Below are 23247 nucleotides of genomic sequence, written 5' to 3' on the forward strand. Positions count from 1 at the left end.
GCTGGAAAAATTACCAAAGTTTTTTATTTGCACATTATTTGTCTTAAGTCTAATGGATTCGCTACGTATTTAGCTGTTATGTATTATTTACAAGTGTTCGGTACGATTTAACTAGAACGAATTACAACGATGGCTGGTGTAAAACTTTGAATCCCCGACATTGAAGAGATAATCGATATGTGTGTATAATATGTTGAATACTATTAACTATTAAGATAATTTAAACAGAATCACATTTATTTATTCTTATTTTATTATTTCAATATTAGTAAAACGTATTTAGCTGTTATACTTTCTAATGCTCGATATCTTTGTAGTATAGAGTTTAGGGATATACTCGACGTATAGTTCTAAAAATATGAACTACCAGAGAACGGGTCGAGTTACAAGTGAGTGAAAAATAGTTTTGTTTTTATCGTATTAATAGATACAACGTAATTTTTCGTTACCAAGAGTAGATTTTAATAAGTCTGTCTTTTAAATTTATTGTCAATATAAACGTAGAAAACATGCTTTAACAACGAACTATAATTATATTATAAATGTTAAGCGTTTATGACAATTTTTGTCGTCACAATTTCGTGTATCGTTAATGCTAACTTTTGGTATGCCTCACTAAAAGATCAACGCATACTCAAAAAATCTAAAAGACTATAAAGTGTAAAATATTACCGATATAATGACAGAGTAACTGTCGGTGGCAGCGTCGTGATTGTAGTAGATTGTTTGGGTGCCTAGTTTTTAAATTAATTTCAAATAATTGATATCGCCATTATCGTACCAAGTATAAATAGTATGATATAAATTATATATTGCATAATTATGCAATATTATATTAACATATAATAATGAAATTTTTAGTAGCATAATATTATATCACGTGTAAAATCTCGGTTTTTTTCATATTTATAAAATGTTTGATATGCTTAATATATATTATATAGAAACCAAGCATCTCGTTAAACGTAAATTTTAAAAGTATAGAGTGAGTATACATATGTTTAAATTTCAGACTATATAGTATTCTAACTACACTACTTGTTTATACTTACTTGTAAACGATATGCACCTACTTAAATACACGAACATACTATTGGTAACATAAACATACACTAATACTCAGGAATACGAATAATATGATGTACGAAAATCGAAATGGAGACGGATAAAGACGTTGTCATATCGGTGCATATATATTATATAAAGATATAGTATTTACCTATAAGGCTGTACCTATATATAATTTATATAGGTATAGCCTTATAAATATATCTTTGTGTGTGTAGGTATAAGCGGCGGTCGAAAAACCGACCCAAACGTATATGCGTATTTTATTTATTATTATTATTATTTTTTTTTTTTTGTGAAATTGTTTCCGTTTTTGACAGACAATATCGCGTTATCGGTCTCGGGACAGTTTCGAAATTGCCGTGCCGTATAATATACCTCGCGCGCACGCACACATACAAACAGCAACAGAGCAACGCACTCCAATCGAATTCCCAATTTTCCGCGCGGTTTATCCCGGGGATGATAGCGGGCCGGTCCAGACGGAAAATTGGCCGTTACACATATAATATATAATATATATGTATACACACTACACGCGCACCCACGCACGGCCTTCCGCCCGCATCGCCGCCGGACAATAACGTGTACGTATACAACCCGTATTCTTTCTCAATCAAATCGCACTCTCCTCCACCTCTGCCCATCTGACCATCCAGCCGTTAACCCCAAAGTCGATACACGATCGCCCGCTCGCCCGTAGAAAACATTATGTTCCGGACAAACCTTACCACACATAATTTACTGTGCAGTACCGACCTATGTCTTTCAACTATGGTTTACGAATTTTTATTATTATTGTATGAGTTATGTATGAGCTATTTAATTATTAGAATAATTACCTAAACACGTAAAATTTGTGGTTATAAAAATCAAAAACAAATCAGAAATCGTCTACTGATAATGTACGCTTGACCTATGGTATATTTTATTTAAGATATTAACACCAAGCATGCTCAATGCTCACCCTATTTTTTCCAATAAAACAAATAAGTCGTATCCTGATTTTTGGTATTTTTAAACATACTTATGTACTACTTTAAGAAAAGTCTTTTGTGTCTGTAGCAATACAAACTTCTGTTTTTTTTTTTTATCAAATTATCTAGTGGATAATTATTTTTTAATTTTGGTGTTAATTTAACTAATTCAACATTTAAACGAGTTGTTTTTCAGTTTTTCAGTCTACGGATAAAAGATCATAAAAATGGTTTTTAATTTAATGTTAATTATATTTGGAACATTTTTCCAAATTATAAATATTGATAGATAAATATGAATAATATGAAAATACAACTTTGAAAAACAAATGTTCCTTTTTTGAAAGTGCACTCCTAGATCAAAGAAATATTACACTTTTGAAAATATTTAAATTTGGTCTTAAAATATATTTAAAAACTCCAAAAATTAGATTTTCAATAATTGTAATTTTAAAGAAAAGGGAGTGAGCATGCAGAGTGATTTACTCTGTTTTATATTAAAATGTGCATCTATGACTTACCTTAGTACCTTCAATGACTAATTAACGGACTTCATTAAAATATTTACACCAGTCGAAAGTGGTAGTTTAAAACGCGTGCATGGAGGCGGACCTTCGCACGAACGCGATCGTTTTAATAAAGCCACTGCAAATAACACGCCGATTTTATTGTTATTATACTCATTATGCCATCGTTACCTAACTCTGTTGGCAGGTAATTTTTTATATCTAGAGCTTGTTTTTCAAAAACTGCTCAAAATTGTTGTATACCTAAATACGTTACAGCGTACACACATCATTACAGAAATGTGTACAATCATCACCACAATTGCTTCTGGACCATCCTACGAAAGTCCCTCGACTGCAATTACCGTATTATACAGACTGTACGCAATAATGTATTATATAATATTACTAGCTTAATAACCCGGCTTCGCTCGTGCCATACTCGATTTATATATATATCGGTTTTTTATTATAGAATTAAACTAGCCTAAATTAAATAATGAATACAATGAAATTAAAAAAATAGATCACTCATAAGAGTATTTGGAACAATTCTGTAAAAAAAAAAAAAATCGTTACATTATTTAAATAACACTCTAAAAACCCGTAACCTTTAAATATAATCCCTCCTCAGATAAAAAAAAATTAAAAATCAGGCAATTTGATGACACTCGGGAGAATATTTGAAACAACTTGTGAAAAAAATATTAGAAAAAAATGAAATAGTGTCATCACAAAATAGAAACATAATAGAAGTCTGTTCTTTTTTTATAATGATTATAGTAAAATTCTAATTTTCGTAAGTTTTTAAAATTATCTTGCAGTCTCCCTTGCGTTTAATTAACGAATTTGTATTGTTTATCAAAATATTTATATTATTTTTTATGTTTAGCCAATGAATTTAATTTATATGTATTATTATATTGTTAACTGGCTTGTAAGGAAATAAAACGTTTTCAACAGTCATTAAAAATCGTGCTTTTTTACAATCGATTAAATAAGTACAACATTTTATTCCGCGCGTTGTTCCATAACTTCGTAATAACTCACTGTGGTGTCATCGTCTATTGTTTTCTTTTAGCTAGGCGTATAAAATAAATCGGCATTGCAGATAATTTATAACGCATTAGGACGTGAATATAATGTTCATTTTTTTTTCATCGCTTTTACTCATGTGCAACGCGCGTAAAATATGATGTCCTGCAATGTTCATATTTCATTTATATACAGTCTTATAAACTTCTGGACGCTGGATTGTCAAGCGAACGATTTAATTTTTATAAATCGAAAATATATATACAATATTGACTTTTATAGCATGATGTATAAAATCATAATAATTAATAATCTATATCAATATTTTCTAGGTCTTGTTCCTTTATTGTATATTTGGCAATACATAACATAATATTATCTATCGATGAGACTACGTGTCGATGAAAATATATCTTCTATAATATTTTTACCGTCGTATAACATTGATACAATATTATAATTTCAAAATCCGTCTACTTCATATGAATGAACTGAACATATAAATAATGTGAATAATGTGCAAGCACTTATAATAGAAAACACACGGGCACAACGTATTATTATAGTATTATACCATCTATCTATATTCAGTCGTTCAAAAAAGCAGTGTAAAAATATAAATACACCGTATAGGTATTGACGTATTGTAATTTTTCGTTTCAAAAGTTCTTTTATAATATATACTATATATATATACAGGAACGTGCGTAGTAAGAATATTTTTACAGCTTCCCAAAAGCTTTCGGTCTCGGGCACTAAAGACAAGGGAAATCAAAATCGAATCCGATTGGATTGGCTAAACTCGAAAAGGTTCTTTTTCCACCGGAGTCGTCCCCCACACTTTGCGCACAATGTCCGCGCCACTGTTTCCGTAGCTGCAGAAGTGTATATAGTTGTCTTCTTAAGAAACCCGAACGAAAACACGAAGCTTTTAAAAAGCTTTCGGGCATCGGAATTTGCGTAATGACGCTAAACTAATGTATCGGAGGTAATAAAACGAAGGGGAGACCGAATAACGGCGGCGGTGGCGGCAGGGTGAAAGATAAACACAGAACAAGAGAGAGGCATTAACTATAAAAGTAAATGGAATCTTTTAACGGAATTCGAGAGTATTGAATGTGACAGGGACGACGTCGCGCGCGCACAGAGTAAACCGGGGTGAGCGGTGGTATAGAGGAGAGCGAGATAGATGACGACGCGACAACGGCGGTGTGGAATGCCGCATAAGAGATGGAGAGAGAGAAATACAGACAGACAGACGGACGATCAGAGGACGGAATGGAAGAGAGTTTTTCTAATGCATTTCGCATTTTGTGTGTGCAGCGGACGGCGCATTAACACAATGCCAAAGTGGAAAACCCGTGTTATTCTTTTTAGAAGCGTCTCCGCGCACAGTATCCTACAGACTTATCTACCACCGTCGCCGCCTCCCCCCGATGCACACACATACACACACACACACACACACATATATATTTATATATTATATACACTGTTTTAGACTTTAGAGATCGGGCTCATAAATAAATGGAACCGGCGGCAATATCGTTTAAGGGGAACGACGTTCGTGTGCACACACACACACACATATACGAGCGGTCGTAGCGTACAACTTCTGTGAAGAGGCGGGTTAGGGGAGGGAAAAAACCGCAAACCACTCTACAAATTAATTCTGGGGGCTAGGAGAATCAATACGCCCCCCCTCAACAGTCTCTTTCTATCCGTTCACACATACACACGCACACATGCGTTCGCTCGCTATGTCTTTCGCTCTCTTTTGGATTGATTGCCTCGGTGGAAAAGCTATTTTCATCAACGCTAATGAACAATACGAATGGGTTTTCCGCCCGGCAAAAGCTTTTACGACGAATGAGATCTTCCGCCACCCGGACCACGGGAGAACTGCGCGCGTATACGTGCAAGGCGAAGCGGGGGCGGTTGGCGGGTGGCGTGCGCGAAACGTGTGCCGGCTAATTGTGAATTGGACGCGCGAGCGGGACAGCATAAATTTGATCAAACTGACGCTTTTAGTGGGATTACCAATAATCCTGTGCAATATTCATTGTTCCTCCCCTCCCTGCACCGCACCATCATCAACCGACACGTAGGGCCGTTCGCGTATCCTGCTCGTGCTAAACTCATTAATATATATACAATATACATGCACACACACACATTCACACATAAACGCTTTAAGTAAGTGTAGGGTAATTAAATTTTTTTTTCAAATTACCAATAGTGTGTCGACTAATTTTGAATTCAATTAACCATGTACCTAAATATACGTTCGTGCGTTAGAGGTATAAAAATAAATTAAATAAATGAAAACATTAATATCCTCTGGCCCTCTGCATTCGGTCGCTGCAAGTCCGCTGCTCTGCCACCGACGACACGTACGAAATTATTTCCATAGCATTGATAAATTTCTTTTCAGTGTAGGTATATCCAAAATCATCTTTAAAATAGTATTAAACCATGTATGCTACTTCCATGTAATACTCTGTATATATAGAAACATAGGTATTTGTATATGTATTATGTTTATATATTATAGTGCTGCGAGAAAACACTTAAACAAATTGGCCAAGTTTTCCGAGTATTTTGTTTGGCCTCAATTACTTTTATTACGTAAAACATTAATATAATGTTTTTCGAAAAATGAGTTTTTATTTTGTCACCATCAATCATAGGTTATATTAAAAGTTAGAGGTGATGGATGATTTATCGTAGAAAATTTGGTACTATTTTGATATAATTATTATTATTTTATCCATACCAGAGTTGTGTTATTATCTTTACACATAGTTTATTATCAACGTCTATATGTAGCTGAGTACAAACTGTGTTCATTTTCCTTTTTAAACAAACTATTTTGATTAGTTTAAATATATATTTGAAATGTCAATCTTATATTTCAACTCATTGAACTGTCTAGACTCGCTGAAAAATTTACCGTGCACTGCCTTAGTCATAGACACGGTGAATGTATTAATTATATCTTCAAAAACCTCAGGTATATTTGTTTAACAAAATTAAATACTATAAAAAAAATAATAAATAATATTATATTAATAGACACTAAACGTCAATAAAAATAAACACACGGGTATGTAATATTTGATTGGTATTATATATGTACCAATAATACCTATGCGTATATACAGTATACACTGTACACATTAGTACACTTATGCGTACATACATATGAACATACGTTCATGTATACATAACGAATTCCGCCCTTTTTTGCATAGTCGGTACCCAACGGCGTTTCCGTCGCTAATTTCCGGTTTTCCCCAGTTAGTTCCGACGAACTCCTATTCCATTTCCTCTTTTTTTAAATCCCATATTAATATAAAGGTTCCATCAGATCGATGAGCCTTGAACAGAATTAATAACAGTCAGCGAAATTTAAACATCACAACAGCCGATGTGTACGTCACTATAAAATTCATTAAAAAAATGAGTTAGTGGATAGCGAAGCAGTGAGGGAAATCCAATTCCATTATTATTATTTTTTTAAATTAATCGAGGAAACCCGGCGCCATTGCTGTTGAACACCTAACACAACTATGTAATGTTTAATTATAAACATTTCATTAACTTTTAAAAACCTAATGGCTTTTTTTTGGATTGTTCGAAATCGACGGGTTGGTGGTTGTGGAGGGAGCGTTGCCGCGGTGTGTCGGCAGTGGCGGTGCTTTCATCAAAATTATTACTGTGCTTTGGGGAGTCCGTTTTTTTTTCTGTTATTCATTAAACGAATGATACATCAATTTTATCCATTGTGCCGTTTGTTTGTTCAGTAATTTCCAAAATTAAACAACCGAAAACCTATATATATATAAGCACGCCTGCACCGAATATTGTCGGGCTAGAAATGGGGGAAATTGGTTTCTTAAACGCTAAACTAATTTCATTTCATTTCTTGATTGCTGTTGGTTAGGCCCGATTGTTATACAGTGGACTGCTGGTGATTTATTCAAACCTACCCCGTATATACGTGATTTTAACACGATAATTAGAAGTCATTTATGGAAGTCTGCGTTTTCAAACGGATTTAATTCAATTCAAATGCCTATACACGTCCATGTACGACGGTGCTTGTTAATTGAAATATTTGTTCCGTCATTTTCTAACTTATTCGCAATCTCACGTTCCGTTTAATTATTTCCCGCAATTTCCTTTTGCGTTACGCATAAAACGCGCAGACGGATTTTAACTTTATTCTATATACCATCTGTTTACCGTTTTAAGCAGTGGACGCTTGGCAATTGTGTTCCTAAAAAAAAAAAATTAATAAATAAAAACCCATTAGACTAATTTAGGGAGCCCGGATGTTAATGACGATGCATATTTATTTTTTTGTATTTATAAATACGGCTAAATCGGAAACGAACTCATTTATCATATAAGTAGTGTAATATTTACATTGTAACTATTTTAATGTTTCCACACGATAAAAATGAACGCTACTCCATTCTGCTAAGGTCTTTGATGCCTATTAAAAATTTAAAACATTAAAGTGTATTCTATAGTTCAATGCTTATTTCGAATTTAGATAATTAATTAAACCACGAAAACTGAAACATAATGCAAACACAATTGCTAACAAAAAATAAAATAATAATAATAATAAATACCATTTACAAATATTTATTTTTCAAATTTAACTTTATTCTAAATTCAATTCAATTAAACTACCCACAGAACACTAAAGTGGTTTTTTTATAAATAAGTTCGAAGTAATTTTACCTTTTCAACAATTTTACTTTTATAGGATCTAAGTAATTACATTTTATAAATCCTACCGCATAACAATCAAAACTTAGTTCTCATTACATTAAGAGTTTTTTTTTAGTTTTTTGGTAACTGGCAAGATCCATTAAATAAAAACCGTAGATTAAATTCAAAAAATGAAATACCCCATATTATAGAATGTATAAAAAACATTTTCATTTCATTTTAAGTTAAAACTAAGTACTATATTTTTTAATAGTTTATCACGATCAATATTATTGAATATTTTTTTTTTTTTTTGTAAAGTATAGGTGAAAATATCTATCCCGACAAATTTAGATAAAACATTAAATTTCTTGTCAAAGCGATTTTATAATAAACATTCAAAATTATTAAAACACTGTAATCTAAATAAACAAAACGATACGGTGTAATATAAACTAATGAACAATATAATATTTTTCCGGGTGTTAATTCACTGTCAGCTTTAATTTCAAAAAATTACATTAAAAAAATCGTATAATTTGAACAAAATATAAAATTTGAATACAATCAATTGAAATTGAATACAAATCATTATGTTTACGTGCTTACATCTATGTTAAATTTGTGACGAATACATATAGCTGGTATGAAGACTATAATATATATGTCGTTGTAGTCTACTAGAATGATGTGTTTGATAACGTAGAGAAGGAAGAAAAAAGGTCGAAAATTGAAAATTCACATAGGACTCACATATTGTTGGAGGTAGAAGAGGGATGAGGGGTACCACGTTTTATATAAATTCTCTACTGATTGAGACGGAGCGGGTAAAAACACGTTTCTCAAAGGACGACCTAATTGTGACGATTGCCTATCGGCCGCCGCCACTGCCGACAATGAACCGTAATGAAACGATTGCCCTTCGCTTCCGCCGAAAAGGGACTGTTGATTGGGTTCAGGAGACCGTGGATAAACCATCAGCTGCAGCACTCTATCCTTCCACTCGTCCCCTCACAATGGTCACCCATCTAGATTTTTATTTTTATTATTGTCGTCGTTGTTGTTGTTGTCGTCATCATTACATATTATTATATGATATACAAATACAACTATCGAATGTGTTTCGAACACTGGTACAAATATCACGCTCATAGTGTATGCGTACGGTGAATATTTTTGTAATATTATAACCGACGAGGGATGGGGGTCGAATATATCGCAAAGGGAGTGTACATCGAACAGACCATGAAAAGGTTTTCTTTCATTAGTTGTTCTTAAAAATCGGTTTTCTATAAACGTATTTACACACACGCGTACCCATACCTGTATAACGTGTTATCTACATACCAGATATGTACAAACCAGTGTATGCATTATATACATATAATATGTGTAGATAAGTTTTAAAGAAAAAAATATATTTGAATTTTTTCCCACTGCATACAACTAGTGTAGCGGTGGTGGTAGTGAAGAGCACGCGCATACGTGATTATAATGCGGTTAGGTTTTATGTAAAGGCAAATGAAGCAAACGAGTGTTCAGTTCGCAATCAGCGGTGGTGCGGGAGACGGTCGAGGAAATACCGACGCCCGTCGGTGGTGGTGAATTGGAGTTGATTGAGTGTACCATCGAGACGTGCCTTTTTGTTGAAATAAAATGCGTTCATTATATTGCTTACACACACACATACATGCAACACACACACACGCGCGCGCTTGCGCAGACAGGCACACGAACGTATGGAGGAAGAATTGCTGCCGGGAAGGAGAAATAATATTGGTCTTTTTTATTTTATTTTTTTCATCAGCGAAACAGGTGGACAATTTAACCTTAATACGAGTTCTGCATAGGGAATTACTGTAAAAACTTATTTTTTTTTAGCCCCGGGATTTCTTTGATTATTTAGAAGTCGGGAAAAAGAACTTCGTGATTATCGGCACGTTCTCGACAAAATGTTAAAAAAAAATAAATCCCAAGATTTAACACGGCGTTTTAATAATAATAATAATATATTCTCACGATAGAGAATTGGTTCACGTATGGATCTATAGTGTATATATATATATATAGGTATACTTCCTAACCTACTATACGAGTTTCTATCTAACGTCTTATAAACGCTGTAGAACTGCTTTACAATTGTAAGGAATCAATAACACAATGTACAAAATATACAATAATTTTTTTTTTATCGTCATCATTAACTGCACGTTGTGGCTAACAGTTAGTATATTTTTAACCGTTTCAGATGGACTGCTATAGAAATGGACGCCCGGTATGGATGTCCGTAGAAGAAACACCGTTGTAAACTGTCCGACTGATACGACGATGTTGAACATTGTAGAAAACGGTAAGTCACACGTGAATATTAAAAATCAAACCCCGCCCCAGTCGAGCAGATATATAATATACGTATATTTATTGTGTGTACAATGTACATAATATGTGTGTGTGTGTGTGTTGCTGTAGTGTAGTATTATAGTCGCGTGTCACTCGTAAAGAAAGAAAATGGAACATTTCTGTTCCATAATGCATCCGACGTTAGGAATACGGGTGTTAAATAAATCGTGCGCGACGAAGAGTAGAAAATGCGCGGAAATGAAAACCGACCGTTTTGGCCCTGGAGAGGGAGATGAAGAAAAAACGACGGGTTATTCCTTAGGCGACCATTTTCCAAATTGAATATGTGTGTAACAATACATAACCCTTTGTTTTGCGTCCGTACATGTATACGCGAATTCCCGATCGGAACCCGACCCCTCTCACACCACCACACCAAACCCTCGGAGTCGTCCAAATAAATATATATATATGTGCTATGTAATATGCTCTCTCCAAAGTTTTTTTCCTCCGCCGTTGTAGTTCTCCTCTTATTTTTCTCCCGCCACTCTTAGATTCTTGGATTTACAACCTACGGGATTTTGGGTACACCTATTTAGCGTTCCGGTTACGAAATTATTAGTTACACTTCGTGTCGACGGTCTTAGGGGAGAGTAGGCAGCACATATTTAAAATCCGCAATAACACACACATACACATGCAATTTATATAATAATACAAGTTATAATCAACACACTGCACTATTAGTATTACTACTATACTAAATTATACTGCTACCTATATATATTATTATATTATATATTTATAAAACCGCTGCGCGTGTGGAGTGTATTAGAAAAATGTCTCTCATCTGTCCAAACCAAAACTCGTCTCCGCTCCAAACGCGTCTGTAAACCGACAACGTCCGGCCCCGGTATAAACGAATATTGAAAATCCCTCGATATTAAATTGGCTCTGTGTGAGAAACGGTTATATCCGCCGCGTTCCGTACACATTTAATATTCTCCGATCTCCCGGACGACGGCGACGACGATACACGCGCATTCCTTCTGGTTTTAAAGGTCTCCTTATACATAAATATATATTATGTAATACGTAGTATGAGAGGAGTAGTGTAATATAATAATATATTATAGGAGCGTGTGCATAAACAGCGGGGATGAGGTCCCCACAATCCATCCAAAAGTCATTTCTGGATACTATTAATATATATATTTTTATGTATAATAATAATAAATATTGAGAGAAAAATAGCTCTCTTTTGTTTATATTTTATTGAAAAAATATAAACATTTATTTATAAATCCTTAAACCGAAGAATGTTTCTTCAATAATAAATGTATACGGTGGTCGGAAAATGCGCTTCATTCCTTCAGATTATAAATGTATACATACTTATTAAATACACTTAGTAAAGAGGACATGTGTACGGTATACACTGCAGTGGCGTATGAATGAAGAACAGTGCTTAGCTACCGATTGTATGTAGGATGTGTGCATTTAAAAATTACATTATGACTAATGCTGTGTGGTGTTTTGGGGACGTATAAAAGACAAGAGAAACATACATTTTGTAGTACTTTTCTTTTTGACAAAAAAAAAAAAAAAAACAAAATTGAATATCATTACTGCATGGATATGGTGTATAGAACATGGCTATATTATATTATTATAACTATGGAAGATTACACGAAGAAAATGATATCTTCTGTTTGTTTTAATTTTTCAGGATAATACTACATTAGCATACAAATATCACATTTTGAAACGAACGATAAATTTTGAAATGTTAAACACTATATTTATTAACAATTAGTTTTTTTTTTCTCAACGCAGAAGGAGATTTAAGTGTATTATATAGCTGTAAGTTTGATCTTTTAAGTCCCTTTTTTTTCTGTTAACGCTTTTTATTTGTATTTTCTTTTGTTGACGTTACGTGTAGAATTTTTATTTTCAATATACATCTTATATCTAGACTATCATTATATTTCGACTCGCTAAGAAATCGTGTCTTTGAAAATAATTTGTGATGTTAATCAAGTTTAAGTTTCATAGTAATTAAAAGCCCTCGCGGTGAAATTTTTGTACCATCACTCAATCGTTTAATACGCTTAAATATAAAAACGGTTGTTTATATCAGAGTTCACGAAAGTATATATTTCCATTGGTAATATTTGATTGATTAAACAGAAATGAATGCATCAGAGTAAAATACGACCGAAAACGATTAATGTATTATAGGTTCTGATGTGTTTTCGAAGGCACACAGTATATTTTATTCCGTTTATTAATATAGCTACACGGGAATCGAATAGTTTTCTCGAGTTAACCAAACATACGACAGCCAAACCAATTTATCCTTATATATATATATATATGTGTGCGTGTGTATATTATATACTCCTCCGGGGTCTGCGTGCGTCGAACAATATTTACTCGTCTTTCTTACATGCCACCCCGTTAATCATGTGCGCCCGTTTGTACATTTTCGCAAGTAAACGTTGATAAAGATGAAAAGATATTTGTTCAGGATTATTTGGATTGATGAAATGGTATATATATTATATAATATGTTGGCCTGTGGGGATGTGGTAACAACTTTTTTAATAGATCTATATACCCGATGACCTCGGTTGCCGGCGGCGTCTTTTATTCGGTGGTTCTATGAAAATTCGAAATTTCTACATAAAACTGAATAATCATAATATCGTTTTGCAAAATTATCAAACGGACTCGTTTGCGAACGTTCGAGTACATAAGTTGTGTATGTATATTGTATATTATTTATTTTTAGTACACATACACGTGTAATTTAATACATCTCACCGCCATTCAAATACTAATCCTGTATTTAAAATAATAGTAAAAAAAAAAAAATATGAAAACGTTGCTGGAATATTTGCGTTTCGACACGTAGCCAACAATACTGCGTCAATTCCGGGAGAATTTTCGAGGACGCGCGACCAATTCAATTTTCTATTCACGGCGCGATACGCAGTCTGGTGGAAATAAATCGATCTCGCTAAGTTAATAATAATCCGGCAACAACACGCGTCCATTTTTATGTACGGCCGTAATGCTATTACGTTATTATGGCCTACGAGCGACGTTTAAATCGATGCGCGAGCATTAGAAGGCAATAAGCGGAATTGAACACAGTGTGCCACTCACTCGGACCCTTATATTATATAGATATATGTATCGAATTATCCTTAGGGATATGTCCGTTTTCTGCAAACTTCTACTGTTTTCTTTGGGAGTTTTTTTTTTTTTTTTTGAAAAATCGAGTTTTTAGAAAGCGGATGACACCCCGGGGAATCCCCCGTTGAATGGATTATAGGCAGGATGAAGAAGGTCGGGCGTTCCTCTCTGCTCTAAACGGACAGCGTGCCCGGACACACCTTCCGAATGACAAATAACCTTATAACTGTCGGCCCACAAAACGTTTTTCCGTGTAAAAGCTGACTTCGGCTATTACGCTCGTAAGTCATAATGTTTTTGTTTCATCTCGTGTTGTGGTGGAGTTCCGATCACATTGATATATATATATATATGTTTGGTATACGCCTGTTACAGCACATAGTGACTCTAGAGGGCAAAGAATAGGACCTAAACAAGAGACGGCGTCCAGAAAAACGTTAGACCCCGAGGAATTTATAAACCATTGCTATTTTTTGACAAATAGCCAACTCAACTTTGCCAAACATTGTGTAATAACGACCAATCATTGTCTATCTATACTCGTAACATTTTATTGTCTAGGACACAAAATCGATTAAACTGCAAAGTAAATACAAAATATAATTCGATATAATTTGAATCTAACAGCGATATATACTTTTTGAGTGCAATGCCATCTCATTGCAGTTGATTATTAACACGTATAACGTATTCAGACTTCGATCGAAATCGTCGAAAAAAATACTTTTATGTAATAGGTATTATAATTTATAAAGATAATGATTTGTATCATCAAACAATCAGAAAGTTAAAGTTTTTATCAATATATTACATTAGAATGTAACTGATATGTATACAAAAACTTTATTTAAATTAATACTACGCGTGCAATGCATTGGCTTAGTAACGCTCCTTGATAAAATCAACCTGTAATAAATTCAGATTAACGTTAATTAAATGTATCCAATTGTATACGCAACGTGAACAAAACAAACTTAGTACGCTGTAAAATTAATAATCTTTCATTTTACTCGCGCACATATACAACGGCTGAATTGAAATTATTTTTCAATAATCTTTGCAGTAAAACCGTAACTATAATTTTATTAATTGTTATAGTAATTATATATTATATTGTTATAAACTTACGTTTAGATTCCATATTAAACACTGCAGGAATAATTAAAACACTAAAAACTAAATAAAATATGTATATATCTGAGAAATTATAGAAAATTCCCCTTTGTGGTATAGCGAACGACGAGGAATTTCAAAAGATATAAAAAATTATTATTATTGATATAATCAATGAAATATTAAAATTTGAATTCAGCCACATATCTACTTTAAAGTTTGAATTTGAACAATGCAAATTATTACTATCAGCATACATACTATGTATAAAACACGAAAAATAGTGCCCTGTACTCGGCCCCATCGAACTATATTATCGAAGCTCAAATAATATATTTATCTACAGATTATAGACTATAATATAATATCATAAATGTATATCTGTGTACCTCGTAATGTTCATAATTAATATAGCTGCGACTAATTTAGCGAATGCTATAGGATATCATATTATTATTACCTTTTATTATTATTATTATTATTATTATTATTATTATTATTATTATTTAGCATTGTGCTGTGCCATGTGTTTTGAAGACGCTAATTAACTCGTCCAAGAAAATTCATTAACGGACAAAAACGGCTCAGGCCTGTTTATTGTGGAATTAATTACTTGCATATTAAGCAACGGAGTTCTCTGAGTTTGTTTGATTGTTAGTCCGCGCGTGTGTGTGTGTGTGTGTGTTTCTCTCTCACTCACTCTATCTCCTCTTCGTCCCTTTCCCTGTCACTCGACTCCCTTATACAACGCACGCGATCTCTCCCCCGCTCACCATCTCCTTATTTTCTCATCTGCGTCAGAACCGAGTTTCGATTAATAGTTTAATTACGTGTTCCGTTTGTTCGTGGCTCCGTTGTTTTACGATGGGCAACCCGCAATCGCACGCAGGTATTTATACACGCGAAAGAAAAGGTAGCTGCAGCAGTGTGGCGTAGGAGGGTGGATGACGCAAACCTCGTTGATTATAATATCGCCCGAGTCCGGCGAATATTGCTTGTTTACCGGCCGAAGGAAGGATAGGCCGGGGTATAGTACCCTGCGCCTATATATATATATGAAGTCAAAACGCCATTTCGTCTCCCATTCCCTTTCAAAAGGCTCGTGCGCGCGCGCTCGTAATTATACGTGCAAATGTATACACGCCCGCGCGTGCGTGGATACGTGTACGAGTTTAATGCAAACATTGTTAGTGCGACTATACGGTAGTAAGGGCTAAAAAAATAACGAAACACAATTATAAAGGAAAATTTTAATGATGCGGGGGACTTAGGGAGCGTTTTATGTTGTGTGTAGTGTGTACACCACCCGTACATAATGTTTACTTATCTGTACAGCAGTGGCCGTGAGCAATTAAAGTTGGCAACCAATTAGGAGATATATGTGTTTGTTTTAAAACGAGTGTATAGCGGTGGTGGCTTTGACGGCGTAGTGTAGAAGGAGGGGGAGGTCGAAAGAAGGGATAGGCTATTGCAGACAACTATACTGCAAATAGGGTCGGCGGGGGGTTTATTTAAATTATACATAGCAGCGCGCCCACGACCGCCCCTCTAGTCGAAAAAGAGAAATTCAGGGAATACGTCGTCGTTGGGGGTGGGAGGCGGTGTGTGTGGGCAGGAGTGGGACTCGAGTCTTTCTTAATGAGTTGCATCGTTAGCGGAACGCCCGAGCGCTTTCCGCGAAGGTTTTCGACGTTGAAACGGGAAACTGGAGGTTACTTTTCTCTGTTTAATCATTCGCCACAATTACATAGGACACCCTGTACCCTGTGTTTTGATGTTTTCGCGCGGCTACAGTGGTATTGATATGTGTGTTTGTGTGTGTGTGTGTGTGTGTGTGTGAATATATGCGCGTACATAGTAAAGAGGGGGATAATGAACCGCGGTAATAGGAGGACACTGGTTTAATTAAAACGGCGTGGTGGGCACGCCGCACGCGCGTTTCGCGGAGCCACGCGCATTCCGCGAGTTGTCGGAAAACGTCTTGCAATTAACCGCCGCCCCGTCAACATAATATTATTATATCAACCAGTGGCTGCTCTAGGGGAGGGAACCAGGGGGTTATGCCCCCCCCAAAAGAAAAAAAATCCAAAAACAAACAGGTGAATTTAATAATAATATAATATGTATATGATACGCTTATATTATTACAGTTTATTATTATAAACTGTATAATATAATATAATATAATATTTTAAATTATATTAGTTTACTAGATATCAATTAATTGTAAATTCTCGTTAGCCGTTATCTAATATATTCGCGTAGTACACTAGTATGTAGTATTGTAGTATGAAAAAGGTTTTCCGATGGGACTCTCGGATTTTCTATATGATATATTTCTAATTTGGTTGATTTCTTATTGTTAATATGTTTGACACTTTGACGACTGTCGTATTTAGACGTTCAAATTAATATCGTTTTAAATATTTAATTTTTGTAGCTTCATTTTACCAAAGCCATTTTACACGAGCAGACGACCAAAATAGTTACCATTGTAAAAAATTTAACCTCTGGCTTGTAATTTGTATTGTAATGATACGTATTATTTCAGCATATTAAATTAAAAATTATTTGATTAATTTCTTTACTCTAAACTCTTTATTTTATTTCGATAAGTGTTTACTATACTATAATTTTAGAATTTAGATTATTATTTAAAAAAAAAAAAAATGTTTTTATAAATTAATGTTTTTAATGATTACACTAAACGACTAAACCATATAAGTTATATACAATGAATTATTGTATACAATAAAAAACGATTGTGAACGGAATGAACGGAGACGGAATTAAGTTTCTAATATTAGTATGGAATTTTGACAAATTTTATAACAATTCTAACTTCAAATGCTAAAAAAATATAGTGCATATTATATATTTTAAAGTTTTTTAAACTACTGTAAGCCATATTTTTACCTGCGTTATATAATAATTTTATATGGTAATATAATCAATTAAATATATTTTTATTTTTAACATTAGGCATAATATAATTATATAGATATAAATTTAAGTAAAACACCAATAACTGTAAATGTTTTTAATCTCACTTTAATGAACAATTTTAAAATAGCATCCCAATTCCCAATAGGTATTTTTATATTTTTGGAAGTTTTAGTTAAATTGAAATTATATCAAACAGAATATGGTCATATAAAAATCAATAACAGCAGTAATAACATAAAATCATTAACCATTAAAAAAAAAAAAATCATAATATGATCTCAGTTTAGAAAAAATTTTAAAAGCAATAGATAATTATAACCTAACCTAACCTCGCTCTCATGCACATTCATCGAGACAATCTATAGACATAGATAAAGTTATAGATAGATTTGCTAAAAATAAAAATCGAAAATTAGAATTTGTTTTATAAAATATAATTATTATATATATATTTATTTTATATAGTTTTTTGCACTAATGATTAATGTGGGTAATATATGGCACTAATTTGAATAAATATATTATAAAATATTTTTAAAAAAATTGTGTGATGTTTATGCCCCCCCCCCCCAAAATCAAACTCTAGAGCCGCCACTGATATTAACTACTGTAATAGAAATATTAGTATACCTACCTATTGCTTAATGTTATCAAACATACTTTGTAGTGTGGTTTACCGGCCAAACATTGTGATAGATCGCGATTATGTAGACAATACTCGACGGTCGTATGTCGATAGAAGATCGTTGTATATAGGAATCAAACTCTAATTGCATTGTTATTCGATGCACAACTATTACCACTGACAATGGTTGAGAATATCACGCCAAAGTTTCAAACAAATCATTTACCTAAACTATTAAAACGCTTGAAGATATAGAATTTCGGTTGTTTTGTAAATCCTATGTTTACAAAGGTTAAAGCATAACATAATCACGTTTGTATTGTGTCAAATACAGGAATTAAGTAAATAAATTAAAACCATGTTTATTGGTAAATTGCAAACTATTTACACTAGCGTAGCGTGTACGTCCATGATACTAATTAGGTTAATTGGTGTTATAGTCATGTATAAAATGTTTATATACATGGTAAGGAAACCTAGAAGTTAATAGTTGAAAAGGGTGTGTATAGTGTATACGCGTGTAAATTAATAATTTCGTACTACACCTCGGTCGACGGTCATGGTTTATCGTATATCAAATAAAATTCTAAGACGAGCTGCAAAATATCGTGACTCAGTATATTTTAAAAACCGAGGAATGAATGAAATATTTTAATTAATTAGTGTGTATTAATAAAGTAGCGCTTTTAAATCGAATTCGGGTAAGTGACGGCTGTCGGTGGTAGTTCGTTTGAGTGCACTTAATTTCTGAGAAACGTGTTCAAACCATGTTTCGTTTGACGAAAGCAGATTCGTTATACTTTTTCTATACAGCCCGTAATCGTGTTACTAAAAGCTCGTGCTCTCAAATCTCGGAGATTTCGTAATCTAAAAAAAAAATAAAATTTAAAAAAAAAAGATAGAACAAAGAGTATATATTAGTATACACAAAGTAATAAAAATCATTATGATGTGCGGCTAATTGTAAAATTATTTTGTACCGAAAACAAAAGCTCCGATTTTAATCCCAACCATGTTAAACGTCAAAACCCCTCCGTGAGGTGTTGAAGTGGCGCGCGGGGATAGGATTTGTTATAATAAAAGGCTTATAATTAACGGACTCTCCGTGGCCCTTTGCCGTCGTTTTAATATAAGCCTGGCCAGTTGACCCGAACGTCCCGTCTTCCCTCCCTTCACCCATTTAATTAAGGTGGCCCTCCAATATATATTGTGGGAGGGGGAAAGGGATAGCAGTTAAAGTTTTCTCGCGCCTTTTCCAATTTTCCATGTGACCCTCACCGGTCCCGTCCCGCCCGTCTATATATAATATATATATACGCATGGTATAATAATAAGCCGAGAAAGTAATTTATTTCCACTTCACCCTCCGCCACTGCCACCACATGCACACTTCACCCCCGAGCCTACCATCACCGTCGTCGACACCCCTGCACCCCTCTTTTGTTATTCCTTTTGAGGACAACGATGGAAAAATTGCTTTTAATCCTGGTTCACCCTGCTCCGTCCACTGTGATTACACCAAGCTTTAATAATAATAATAATAATAATAATAATAATAATATTATAGTGTTTTTTTTTTATTCGTTGTTCACTGACTTCAGATTAAAATAGTTTAATATTAACGCGGTCGGCTTCTTCCTCCGACAAACCACCGCCACCCTTACGCCGTTGTGGTCAGATTATTATTATTATATATATATAATGTATACAGATATATAACACTAATGACGCTATTATATAATATAATATAATTCTCAAAATAAATGTCAATTATCAACTCCCGATTTTTGCTGGTGGAAGATTTTTGACCTTCGTTGTGACTGTGGTATGGTGCCGCCTTACGCGTATATATAAAATATAGAGTAACAAAGTTTTGTAAGTCGGTCTGGAAACGTCAAGAGACGCCCGACGAGGAAAAGAAAGTGGCTGTGACTGCGGCTGCAGCGTTAAGTCTATTTTCCAGTTGTCCGGTAGTAATAGCGAATACGTGTAACCTGTCTATTGGGCAGGGAAAAAAGATGGATTTATTCTCGACCGGCCCAAAACCTAAATGGAATCCGAATGTAAAACCTTTTTAGCATTACTATTATAATTTAGCTGCGAGCTTTTATTTTTTTTATTTTGTTTTGTTTTTACTTCTGATGTACATATATATATATATGTATTATATTTATATTGTATATATGTATATTTTGGCTATCCTGTCTATTGGGACTTGTCCGTCTTCGTTTACGCAGGAAAAACAAATATAAAACACTCTCCATTATCCTACTGAACCAAAAAATAGTGGTAAATAAAATATAAATAACAGAGTTGAAACCTTTTTCCGGTGAATTTATTTTTTTTTTACGTCCAAAACTTTTCGATTAGCATAAAAAACGCATTAAAATTATTGGAATCGTCACAGTGTGAACAGAAAAAAAATCTCATAGAGTCGATTATTTGATTTGTGCATTAACGGATTAAAATCAGAATATTATATTAATACATTTTTTATTATTATTATCACAGTCTTATAAAGAGAATTGTGGGTCATATTATATGCAGCAATTCTATACAATGGTCCATTAGTATTAGTTTTTATAAATATTAAATTTATTTAATATATATTTTTGAAATCCGAATCAATAAAAGCAATCATCAAAATTGATATCCTCATTATCATAAAAATATCATAGTATACTTATATAAGTATACTTTACATAATATTTAATGCATCTCGTGTACTTATAAGTATATATTTGAAAGTTTTCTTACGCTTTTTAATTTTTATGGTCGTTTAAAATTGTATTTATTTTTCCTAAAATGTCGTTACATTTAAAATATCTGCGCATGGGATATAATATTGTTGTATTTGCATAATTTAAATGCTCATTAAAATGTAGGTATATATGGTTTATTTAAAACCGGTGTGCTTAATTAAAACTTTTTAAGCTTATTAGAGTATAAAAAATAAATGTAATATTATTTTTCTTCTTCGTATCGTTCTCGTTAATATAACGGATCGATTAAATTGTTTTTGTTTGTACACATAAATTAGGACATAAATTAAGTGTCTTAAAGTGAAGTTTATTCCGTTACCTAAACATAAATTATTTATTTTTCAATATACCAAGTAAGTGTAAAGTTATTGTATACGCAATACGCATAAAGCGAATATAAGCTTTATTTGGGTAGTTATTCTGTTATTTTTATCGAACTCCGTTCATAGTATTACTAACAATTAATATTGTTATAAAATATATTAGATGCAATTATAGTGTGGTGAATTAAACCATTTTTGTCGTAATTTCTTATTAATAATAATAATAACCACCGAAAAGAAAAAAATTTGACGCCCGCATATTTTTTTAACGTACCAGAATCAAAAAAACACAAATAACCACATTAAATATATATGTATAAGGAAAGATAGAAAGGGACAAGTAACAAAAAAATGATATACGACGTGTTCGTAAAATGTTTGTTTAATTTTAAAACTTTACCATATCACAGATGCCACATCAAACCGTCGGAGAGAGGTGTCTCGACGCGCCCGGTGATGGTGAAATGAAAAAAGTTCTAAGCGCGTTTTATTATTGTATACGTTCTCTTTTTGTACAAAATTAATTTTAATTTTAACAATTTCCGAGCGAAAAAAAATCATTAAAACCGCTTTAGTCTCTTCTTCCCCACATCATCACTTCCCTGTTACTCTTTATACCTCGCATGTTTGCCGGCTTGGTGATGGTGGTGGTGGTGACGGTAGTGGTGGTTGCAGCGAGAAGTGGTGTGCAGGGGCTTCATTTTATTTTTCTGTTAACCTTTCTTTTTAACCGTACTAATTAAATCGGCGGTAGCAGTGACGGTGGGAAAGAAAAAAAGAGAAATAATTAAAGTATATAATTTCCTTCTCTCCGCGGGCTCTCGGATTATTAAAAAAAAAAAAAAAACCGACAAAGAATAATACGGTTTAGAAAATGTTTTTCCACGTTTTACCCCTTCGATCCCAACCCCGTGAGACAAGTGAAGGGGGTGAAAAAAAAGAAATAAAGAAAGGTAATTAGTTAAAAACTAAGATTAATTACGTCCACGTCGTGACATTCGTTTGCTGCTACAGAAGCAACGTGACTACGAAATCCATTTCGTACCCGGATTGTCCGGCTCCTAAGGGCAGTATAAAACCCCTCGGAAGCTTAATGGAAGCCACTTTTCGTACAGGACAGAAATCCTTTTTCTTTTTTAACATAATTATATTATTTTTATTTATTTATTTTTAACAAAGAAAGGGGAGGAAAAATCGCGCAAGACTTATTTTGAAGGAAATATCTCGATCAAAGCGCAATAAAAAGCGATTCCATTAACTATATATATAGGTATATAGGTACGCGTTCCGTGGCCAGCGAGATTTTATTATTACCGGAATCCGCCGCGGTAAGTGGATTATTATGTTGCCGACATCAAAATGCCACACGCTCATATACGAAAAGACCTTGTAATATTTTAGAATAAATAAATTAAATTAAATTTTTTTTTTCACGTTTTAAAATGCTTTTAGAGACGTCTTATCGACTGATCAAAGTTTTTCGTTTTATTTAATTCAATTTTTTTTTACCGATTCAGCTTACACTCTTTGCTTTCCTGCGAAAAAAGACCCGCTCACTTAAGTAGTCGTACATTCTTCTCGTCGTTTGAATGCATTTTGTATGCTTTTTATTATGCTTTATGACAA

At 33.5% G+C, this 23247-nt stretch overlaps 1 protein-coding gene across 6 annotated transcripts in view; it reads left to right on the forward strand.

The window, feature by feature from the left end:
* Nucleotides 1–23247, forward strand: part of LOC113548490 (insulin gene enhancer protein ISL-2B-like) — a 112753-nt gene that overhangs the window by 77766 nt on the left and 11740 nt on the right. For 5 of the 6 annotated variants that reach the window (XM_026949387.1, XM_026949389.1, XM_026949391.1 and 2 more), the window contains one exon: nucleotides 10560–10661. The exons of the other annotated variant lie outside the window; for it this stretch is intronic. In XM_026949387.1, coding sequence (XP_026805188.1) covers nucleotides 10589–10661 — 73 coding nt within the window. In that variant the 5' untranslated portion in view covers nucleotides 10560–10588. The remainder of the gene's footprint in view (nucleotides 1–10559; nucleotides 10662–23247) is intronic. 6 annotated transcript variants of the gene reach the window in all.

The sequence above is a fragment of the Rhopalosiphum maidis genome, chromosome 1 (assembly GCF_003676215.2).
Source record: "Rhopalosiphum maidis isolate BTI-1 chromosome 1, ASM367621v3, whole genome shotgun sequence".
Taxonomy (NCBI): Eukaryota; Metazoa; Arthropoda; class Insecta; order Hemiptera; family Aphididae; genus Rhopalosiphum; species Rhopalosiphum maidis.